Source organism: Triticum aestivum, chromosome 7D (genome assembly GCF_018294505.1).
Source record: "Triticum aestivum cultivar Chinese Spring chromosome 7D, IWGSC CS RefSeq v2.1, whole genome shotgun sequence".
In the NCBI taxonomy this organism is placed as follows: domain Eukaryota; kingdom Viridiplantae; phylum Streptophyta; class Magnoliopsida; order Poales; family Poaceae; genus Triticum; species Triticum aestivum.
This window is the reverse complement of record NC_057814.1, coordinates 509,851,023-509,861,386: the sequence shown is the minus strand read 5'-3', so window position 1 is coordinate 509,861,386 and position 10,364 is coordinate 509,851,023. Positions and strand designations below refer to the sequence as shown.

The following is a 10,364-nucleotide window of genomic DNA, read 5'->3' as shown; positions in this document are numbered from 1 at the left end:
AAACTCCCTTAAGAAACATTGTTCTTCATTGCAAGATGCTCCCTTGTGCACTATATGAGATCATTTGAACAAACTATGCCATGAATATTTCATGCCCATTTCAAAATGCGGTCAAAACGACGGCCATGACCGTTGCTAGCTAGTGGGTGAATCTTGGAAATTTTTTGATGTTTCTCTGATTAAATAGATACTTATGTTAGAAAGGATTTTTGGAAAAAATAACGAGAAAACTATGAGGCAGTTGTAGTTCAAATTTGACCCGCTTCCTACTGAATCGGCGGAAATTTGTCTTTTTCACCAGAGGTGGATCAAAACTTTTGACACCCAACCATTTGTTCAATTGTGCATTAAATATGGCCTAGTATTTTATAAAATTGATTTGGTCCAGATTTGCAACAAATATATGGTAGGTCCTTCACAAAAAAACTCATTTTGGGCACTCGAAAAATGGAATATTGATAAAATGAAAACTCCCTTAGGAAACATTGTTTGTCATTCCAAGATGCACCCTTGTGCATAATATGAGATCATTTGAATAAACTATGCCATGAATGCGGCCATAAGATTGATCATTTGGCTTGAAAGCCATGAATCTTCACAAATGATAGCTCATTTCCGAGAACACTTTTTAAAACTAATTGCCATATTACAAGTTTATTATTTTTCCTGGAAACTTGGTTACATATAATGACACGATGCGAAGGTTTTCCATTTTTTTGAATTTTTCATGCCCGTTTCTACATGCAGTCAAAACGGCGGGCATGACCGTTCCTAGCTAGTGGTTCAATCTTGGATTTTTTTGGTGTTTCTCTTATTAAATAGATAATTATGTAACTAGAAATGATTTTTGGAAAAAATAAAGAGCAAACTATGAGGTAGCTGTAGTTCAAATTTGACCCGCTTCCTACTGAATCGGCGGAAATTTTCTTTTTCACCAGAGGTGGATCAAAACTATTGACACCCAACCATTTGGTCAATTGTGCATTAATTATGGCATAGTATTTTAGAAAATTTATTTGGTCCAAATTTGCAACAAATATATGGTAGGTCCTTCACAAAAAAACTCATTTTGGGCACTCGGAAAATGGAAAATTGATTTTTCGTCCAAAGAAAATGAAACCTCCCTTAGGCAACATTCTTTGCCATTCCAAGATGCACCCTTGTGCACAATATGAGATCATTTGAACAAACTATGCCATGAATGCGGCCATAAGATTGATCATTTGGCTTGAAAGCCATGAATTTTCACACATGATAGCTCATTTCTGATAACACTTTTTTAAACTAATTGCTGTATTACAAATTTATTATTTTTCCAGGCAACTTGGTTACATATAATGACATGATGCGAAGGTTTTCCATTTTTTTTGATTTTTTTGAATTTTTCATGCCCGTTTCAAAATGCGATCAAAACGGCGGGCATGACCGTTCCTAGCTAGTGGTTGAATCTTGGAATTTTTTTGGTGTTTCTCTTATTAAATAGATACTTATGTAATTAGAAATGATTTTTAGAAAAAATAACGAGCAAACTATGAGGCAGCTGTAGTTCAAATTTGACCCGCTTCCTCTGAATCGGCGGAAATTTGTCTTTTTCACCAGAGGTGGATCAAAACTTTTGACACCCAACCATTTGGTTAATTGTGCATTAAATATGTCCTAATATTTTATAAAATTGATTTGGTCCAATTTTGCAACAAATATATTTGTAGGTCCTTCACAAAAAACTCATTTTGGGCACTCGGAAAATGGAAAATTGGTTTTTCATCTTAAGAAAATGAAAACTCCCTTAGGTAACATTGTTTGCCATTCCAAGATGCACCCTTGTGCACAATATTAGATCAGTCGAACAAACTATGCCATGAATGTGGCCATAAGATTGATCATTTGGCTTGAAAACCATGAATCTTCACGCATGATAGCTCATTTCTAATAACACTTTTTTTAAATAATTGCCGTATTACAAGTTCATTATTTTTCCTGGTAACTTGGTCATATGTAATGACACAATGCGAAGGTTTCCAAATTTTTTATTTTTCTAAAAAAATTATGCCCGTTTCAAAATGCCGTCAAAACGGCGGGAATGACCGTTCCTAGCTAGTGGTTGAATCTTGGAATTTTCTTAGTGTTTCTCTAATTAAATAGATACTTGTGTACCTAGAAATGATTTTTGGAAAAAATAAAGAGCAAACTATGAGGTAGCTTCAGTTCAAATTTGACCCGCTTCCTGCTGAATCGGCGGAATTGTTTTTTACCAGAGCTGAATTAAAACTTTTGACACCCAACTATTTGGTCAATTATGCATTAAATATATCATAGTATTTTAGAAAATAGATTCGGTCCAATTTACAACAAATATATGGTAGGTCCTTCACAAAAAAACTCATTTTGGGCACTCGGAAAATGGAATATTGATTTTTCGTCCAAAGAAAATGAAAACTCCCTTAGGAAACATTGTTTGTCATTCCAAGATGCACCCTTGTGCACAATATGAGATCATTTTTTTTTGACTTTTTCATGTGAAAAAGAAAAGATTCTTTTTTGAAACATAATTTGTCTTGTTGATGAGAGGTGGATCGAAAGCATTTTACATGTTATGCTTTGGTCAATTGTACATAAAATGATGTGTTATAGTTTTGGAAAATGGAGTGGTGCCATTTTGAAACAAATATTTGGTAGATTCTTCAAAAAAAACATTTTTCGCACTTCGAAAATAGAAAATGATTTTTTCCCTAAAAACTCATTTCTCATAACACTTTTTAAAATATATTTGTCTTATTCCAATTCCAAGTTTATTAGTTTTCCTAAAAACTAGGTCACATTTGGTGACACAATGAGAATGTTTTTATTTATTTTTGAATTTCTCATATCATAAAACCATTTATATGATTCAATACCTTATTTTTAGTCAATGACGACCAATTTTAGATGGTCATAACGTGTACTGGGTTTTGATTGGTCCATGGGCATGTCACGCGGATCGTGCCTCAAACGCCGTCGGATGCTTCCGGATCCGACGGTAGCCCTTTCCCCCTCACCCCCATCTTTCTTTGTCTAAAAAAACAGCCTCACCCTCTCACCCCACGAAGCCCGGCCCACAGCCCCGCACTCCTCCCTCATCCGCATCTCTCTCCCGCACTCCTCCCTCGTCCCATCTCGCCGCCGCCACCAATAGCGCCCAATCCCAGCGAACTCCGGCGGGAATCGACGGCACCCATCACACCAACGTGACCCCGACGCTTCGCTCTTCCATCCTGTCCGGTGAGATTCGGCGCACGCATCCTCCAGCGTCCAAGCGCGGCCGTCTCCCGTCATTAGGGTTTCGTTCGTCGATGGATCCAGCGCTGGCCGGCGACGAGGGCCGCCAGATCCGCGACCTGGGAGGCTCCTCCTGTAGGATATGGGAGGCTCCTCCTGTAGGATACGGGAGCAGCGCACCGCACCCTGCAGTCGCCGGTTCGGGACGAGCACAGCGGCTCGAGGACGCCGGCGACAAACGCCGGCGCTCCTCTGCTCCATCCACCTGGACGGCTGCTACTCCGCCAAAGACGTCACCTACAGGTTCGCCAACTCCCCTCAGCTCCTGCGACTTATTGTCCCTGCTGCTTTATTTGGGTCAGAACAGAACCAGCAGTTGAGGCTGCGTTTGGTGGATTATAGAACATACCTGTTAACTTGCCGTAGATCACACTCGTATAGCAGGAGAAACTTCTTGCGTGAAGAGTAGAATTTCTTGCATTTGTGTGTCCATTTGAAGCGGGATATATATTGGTGGATTATGCGAAACCTTCAACGCTAGCAGCCCATGCATGTCGGTGCATCAGGGATAGACGTAGTCTGCAGATCCTAGCATCTAGGTCCGGCGGATGTGTGCATGGCAGCTGCAGATTAACATTAAAGTTACACATAAATAAATACTCTAGGACATGATTTCAACTTGTAAATACGTACGGAGAGCACCGAACTGTCATTTATATACCACACGACGTTCCTGTTAAAAAAGTAGGACGGTAGCTTGATGCTTGTATGTTTGTTTCTTACTGGCAGCTGTGGATACTGTGGCTACACATTGAACTTGAGCTCCTCAACACGGAACACGGCCAACGTTGGGTCCAAGTACGGGAAGTAGATCAGGAAAGGTGTCGTCTCATTCTTTGCGATTTTTTCTATTGTGTGCCTTGAAAAGCATGGTTGCAACCATTCCTAATTTTTTGTTCTTGTTCGATTTGGATTTGGATGCAGCAGGTGCTCTGCTCTTGCGCATGTATGGTGGCGTCTCCGGCGTAGCGATGCTTCTTGAGGTGACTGGCGTGACGGCGGCTGTGTATGGCAGTGACCACAAGCTCTTCGGTGAGCGACTCCCTCTCCTACCTCTAGTTCTCTTTTCTACTCCTATAGCATTGTTCTGTTAGTTTCGAACACTAGCAACAGGAGTAGTAAAAGCTTATGGTTGATCCTGATTGCTGAACATGGGAGATGTATCTTCTTTTGCATTTCAAGTTACCAGGAAAAATAATAAACCATGAATAGCACCACCCTAGTTAGTCTACAAGTTTGTTTACGGTGATGCCCCTGCACAGGATGTGCAGCAAGCCTTCCAATCTGCTTGTTTTGTTTCTGTTGGTGTGTGTATGTGCAAAAGGATAGGTGCCTGCCATGTGGTTTATAAACACATAGTTATAACAGTAAAATGGTATTCAAATTGCTTAAGATGTGCTTTCAGTCCTAATTAGACAATCTCCTGCACATGTACCTACATACCAGAGTAGACCATCTATATAGTGTCTAGCCATGTTGATAAGAATTTTTTTAAGAAAGAAATCAAGTTAGATTATATACGTACAATTATTATGCACATATGTATGGTGACATCTCATTATGCTCTTCTGCTTCCACTTATATCCTGAGCATGTACTCTAATAGTCAGTTCCTAGAACATGACAATGGATTGCTTTTGTTTCTATACCGCACTATCCATACTCCCAGGTATTAGTAAAGCTATGAGGACACCTTTTGTATATCGTGTTGGATTAGTGCACAATCTTATTAGAAATATCTGAATGCTGAGCTATTTCCTTTATACTAAATCTTCCAATTCTTGGTTTTGGCTTCTGTTTTTCCCCTTGGTACCCACTCACGGTCGCCTTCTATCTGTGCTTCTCTTCTCAGGATGATGGTCTTGCGGCACATGGCGCCGGAGCTGAGCCTGGGCATGAGGAGCGATCGCTACGTGCGGGTCCTCGACCTGCTTGGCCTCAACCTGCAGACCTTCGCCAAGGTTCACCTCAAGTCCCACACTATGGATGAAATTAGGGAGGTAATATTTGTTCATGACCCATCTTCCTGCTGAACAGTAGATGATCTTACTAAGCACCTAGCCATCTTGCCTGGTATGCTTGTATCTGCTACATGTTGTTTTCATCTTGATAGCTAGCAGCCTAGCATCATGAACTTTGATTGTGAAATCTCTATATGCTGTAAAATTAATTGTGCCAGTCTCGAAATTGTTGTGAATTGTAAGATGCTTCGAGTAAATGTTTTTTTTGCCTTCTCGCGTGTAGGCGGTCAGGCGAGACAGCAAGCAGCTCTGTTTCTTGTTATCTGCTCTGCTTTCAACTGAACTCGTTTCAGTTAGCAAGTCGATACTGCAGAATTTGAGACTGGATACTGAATTTGAGAGTATGGGTGCTTGTAATGAGGTTACTGCAATAATGTATCCAGAGTAGAATTGTATTGTACCTGCTATTTATAGATTAATTGTTCATGTATGCTTCATTTGAAAATAAACATGTTGTCACATGTTCAAACAGTATTGGGAGTTCTGGGACTATTATATGGTGTTATGGATATACTTTGTGATTCGAGTTACTGATATGTGGTCTAGTCTCAGTGGGAAAGATGCAACTATTGTGATCTAATACTTCTTGTTTTGACTCCTCCAATGGCAGGTGTAACTGTTACGAGCAAAGAACCTGTGAGCAGAGCTGAAGTATATAATTCTTTTGTGTCGCTGTTTCGTGTGTCAAGTCGAATGCTACTCTTATTATTATTATAGAGTGTCCTGATGCAAGTTTCTGAATTATGCCTCTTGAACTTGCGAGTTGGGATATCTTGCAAACGTTTTAACTTTTAAACTCGAAACTGTTCCCTTTTTTTGTTTGATTCAAGCTTACTCTCGTTATAATGTATTGTGTAGTTGTTGTTTCAAACTGTTTTGCTACAAGTACCATAATTTGCATTGAAGATATTGTATTCTGTTGCTGTATCATTGTTTAATAAAACCACAACATGATGCTCACATGAGACATCCACATTATGTGTGTTGATTTGGTAATAGGAGTGTCCTTGTCCTGGGCCTATACTGCATTTTGACTCCTATGTTTCTGTGCGCGTGTGTTTAATTGATGTTGCTTCAACTTTGAACTGCTTCTATATATGGCCTATACTGCAATTGAGATTTAAAATTGTGGTTGTTCCTCTTTTACATAAGCTCAAGTGTGAAGTGTGAAGCAAGTGTGAAGCCGTGAAGTCCTAGTCAGTGAAGAGTAAGCATATGTGTTGTAAAGATTGTAATAGATTTATTTAGTGGTATATTTGATAAATTTTATGTGTTCTTTTTTATTATGTATGTGATTTGAAAACTTGTGAAATGGAAACTTGACCAATGTGGCCACTTATGAAAATAATCTGTCAAATTTGTACATTTCTGACATGTGGGACCAATTTGAGAGATGATCATGACAAGTGGGACCCATCTGACTAGTGGGACCGGCTTGAATATATAATGGTTGAAAATAGAAAATCAATAAACAATAAAAGGCCATGGCCAAAAATAAAAAGGCTGCAATGTTGGGCTTGGTCCATGAAGCTGACAAAAAAATCATAGGAAAAAATATATAAATGGGTTGAATTAATGGGCTTGGACCGGGCTAATTCTTATCCATCTCAGCTTGCCACGCTTGATCCTACGTGGCCTGGGGAGGCTGCCAGTGACAAAAAATTTGGTCGTGGAACCAAAGACCTTTTACATATCACAAAGAAGGTCGCTAATTTCAGTTTACGACGATCAGCTTTTGACCATATGTTTTTGGTCGCAAAAAGGTCGCAAATGAAAAACAATGACCATTCAACGACCAATAGTGATGGTCGCAAGTTGACATATTTCTTGTAGTGTCCGCGAACCTCCCCGCCACCTACTGCGGACAACGCCGAGGTATTATCCCAAAGGACCTGTCTAGTCCGTGGAGAGGCGCAGGGGACCGCCAAGACGGCGCCAGGGGGTAATGCCTCAGCTGCCGAAAACATGGGGGATGCAATCCCCATGGAGACTTACGGCGGGGACCCTGACCAATCCGGCCCCCAGCCGAACACGACTTCGGACACCCAAGTGGTTCTGGAGCCAAATAAGCGACCCCCTTCAAAGGAGGGGGAGCGCCAACTCCAGCGGCGACCTCCACTAATCCGGAGGCGCCGAACACACTGATGGAGATGCTTCAATAGGCTTCCATCGTGAAGGAGCACCGCACCCTAATGGGTGCGGTGGTTGAAAAGGTTTAGTCCGCCAAGAGTGGGCTGAATGAAGCCTTCACTAACCTGTTAACAGGTTTCGAGGTATGCGATGTAAGAACTTCTAGCCACTGTTTATATGAAAAAAACATGCCTATGTATAGATAGTAGCCCCTGAGACTCTGTTCGGTTTGTGGAAAAACGGCCGAACAGAGGATCGATAGTATTCGCAGGAGATAATGTACTTATCTATTTTGAAAAAACAGGCATCACTGTTAGCGGCAGCCGCCCAGGCCGCCGAAGTATCCGAGCTCAAGCGGAAGCTGGGGCTGGCTGATGAGGATCTCGTCCGCGTCAACAAGAGGTTTGATGAAGCACAGGGTATGTTTTTGAGAAAAAGAAAAATGTTTACACACCCGAAATAATATACCATGCGGAGTCTAAGCTCTTGTGTTGCCCTGTTCATTTGCAGGAAGTGCGGCCGCGGTCGAGACCCTAAAGGGCGACCTTGCCCGGGCCAAGGAGCAGGCGCGGGTGAGCCAAGCGGCTGCTGACAAAGCGGCTGTGGATTTAAAGGCCGAACAGCCTGCCCGCCGCCGGTACGAGGAGCGGGTGACCAAAGTAGATCAATCACTCAAGGACGCCGCCAGCAAGTGTGAGTCCTTGGAAGAGAATAATAAAACCCAAGAGGCCGAGCTGGCCAAGGCTCTCGAAGGAGGTGCGGAACGAGTCCCGTGCGACGCATGAGGAGATCGAGCAGGCCAAGCAGATAGCGGCTGGTAAGCACTTTCTTTTACAGAGTAAATTTGGCAGTCCGAAGTATGCCTTACTCACTCAACTGTGGAGTTCTCCAGACGCCTTTGCTGATCTTCTGAAGAGTGTTGCCGACGCCACGCAGTTCTTCCGGGTCCCGGAGGAGCACACGACGGAGAAGCTATTCTGGTCGCAATTCGCGGCGCAAGAGCGCCCGGTGCTGTTGAACGACCAGATGGCGCAGTGGGCCGAGCTGCATAGGATATCCGGGTTGGCCATGAGGGACGTTATAGCCCAGCTATAGCCAACCGAACATGTTCCGAGCAGCTACTTCGGCCTGGTGCAGCGACTCGTCGACGCGCTGCCCCGGATTGATGCAATCAAGCGGTTGGCATGCATAGAAGGTGCGCGGATGGCCTTCGCCCGTGTCAAGATGCACTGGGCGAAAATGAAGGCCTCCATTGTGGCAGTTGAGGGCCCGCCTGGAGGTAAGGACCACCGCACGCTGGAGCGCTATTTCTAAGACGTCCTAGAAGGTGCCCGTTTGATAGAGGGTCAATGCTCGAAGGATCTCATGTTCGAATGAATGTATTCGGGTTGTCCAGACATTTTGTTTATGAAACAAGGCCTATGTATAATATGCTTGCTTGTTTATCTCAAATTATTATCCTCCTGTGCGACCGTTTGTTACACCTGAAAGTTTGCCAGTCGTCGGCTTCAACCCCCACGTAGATGCTATGAGGGTGTTCGGAATAGCACATGACCACACTTGTTCCAACGTCTTGGTACGTAAAGGAGGTGATCGTGCAGCGAACGAGGCAATCAGACTATGCGGCTTTAACACTCTCACTTAGCCAGAGGAGTTTGATGATGGGATTAGAGGCGTAGCCCCTGGTGTTGTTCGGCTATCCGAACTTGGGTACCTGAGACGCTTGACCGGGTGGAGACCAGTCCTTCGTATAATACGGAAGAAATCGCTAGAGATTTAGTGAGTCGCCGAATTGCTGACGAGCTCTCGCCGCATCATTACAGTCAGTTTTCGGCTTTCTCTACTAAGGTGCTTGACTGGGCGAGCCAGAAACACAATCGCAATAGTTCTTGTTGGAAATATGCCCTAGAGGCAATAATAAATTGGTTATTATTATATTTCCTTGTTCATGATAATCGTTTATTATCCATGCTAGAATTGTATTGATAGGAAACTCAGATACATGTGTGGATACATAGACAACACCATGTCCCTAGTAAGCCTCTAGTTGACTAGCTCGTTGATCAATAGATGGTTACGGTTTCCTGACCATGGACATTGGATGTCGTTGATAACGGGATCACATCATTAGGAGAATGATGTGATGGACAAGACCCAATCCTAAGCCTAGCACAAGATCGTGTAGTTCGTTTGCTCAGAGCTTTTCTAATGTCAAGTATCAGTTCCTTAGACCATGAGATTGTGCAACTCCCGGATACCGTAGGAATGCTTTGGGTGTACCAAACGTCACAACATAACTGGGTGAATTAAAAGGTGCACTACAGGTATCTCCGAAAGTGTCTGTTGGGTTGGCACGAATCGAGACTGGGATTTGTCACTCCGTGTAAACGGAGAGGTATCTCTGGGCCCACTCGGTAGGACATCATCATAATGTGCACAGTGTGACCAAGGAGTTGATCACGGGATGATGTGAGTTACGGAACGAGTAAAGAGACTTGCCGGTAACGAGATTGAACAAGGTATTGGGATACCGACGATCGAATCTCGGGCAAGTAACATATCGATAGACAAAGGGAATTGTATACAGGATTGATTGAATCCCCGACATCGTGGTTCATCCGATGAGATCATCGTGGAACATGTGGGAGCCAACATGGGTATCCAGATCCCGCTGTTGGTTATTGACCGGAGAACGTCTCGGTCATGTCTGCATGGTTCCCGAACCCGTAGGGTCTACACGCTTAAGGTTCGATGACGCTAGGGTTATAGGGAAAGTATGTACGTGGTTACCGAATGTTGTTCGGATTCCCGGATGAGATCCCGGATGTCACGAGGAGTTCCGGAATGGTCCGGAGGTAAAGATTTATATATGGAAAGTTGTTGTTCGGGTTCCGGGAAA

The 10,364-nt window shown here is 43.1% G+C and overlaps 1 protein-coding gene across 6 annotated transcripts; it reads left to right on the top strand.

The window, feature by feature from the left end:
* The first annotated feature begins 3,087 nt into the window (after window positions 1-3,087).
* LOC123166221 (uncharacterized) lies at window positions 3,088-6,306 on the top strand. Of its 6 annotated transcripts, none has more exons than XR_006483404.1 (5): window positions 3,088-3,558; window positions 4,045-4,136; window positions 4,243-4,347; window positions 5,167-5,314; window positions 5,946-6,306. XR_006483404.1 is itself a non-coding variant. In XM_044583982.1 (3 exons), the coding sequence occupies exons 1-3, from the start codon at window positions 3,330-3,332 to the stop codon at window positions 5,169-5,171; spliced, it is 339 nt and encodes a 112-aa protein (XP_044439917.1). In that variant the 5' UTR covers window positions 3,088-3,329; the 3' UTR covers window positions 5,172-6,306. The 6 variants fall into 6 exon arrangements, 1 of the variants encoding a protein (XP_044439917.1); XR_006483405.1 differs by having other exon boundaries at window positions 5,559-6,306; XR_006483406.1 differs by having other exon boundaries at window positions 4,240-4,347.
* Window positions 6,307-10,364: the final 4,058 nt, after the last annotated feature.

What these genes read in the sequence shown, in the direction of transcription:
- LOC123166221 (XM_044583982.1), top strand. Translation starts at nt 3,330, where the DNA reads ATGGATCCAGCGCTGGCCGGCGACGAGGGCCGCCAGATCCGCGACCTG. An exon ending in GCCAAAGACGTCACCTACAG is followed by an intron (nt 3,559 to 4,242) that starts GTTCGCCAACTC and finishes TGGATGCAGCAG; the next exon opens with GTGCTCTGCTCTTGCGCATG.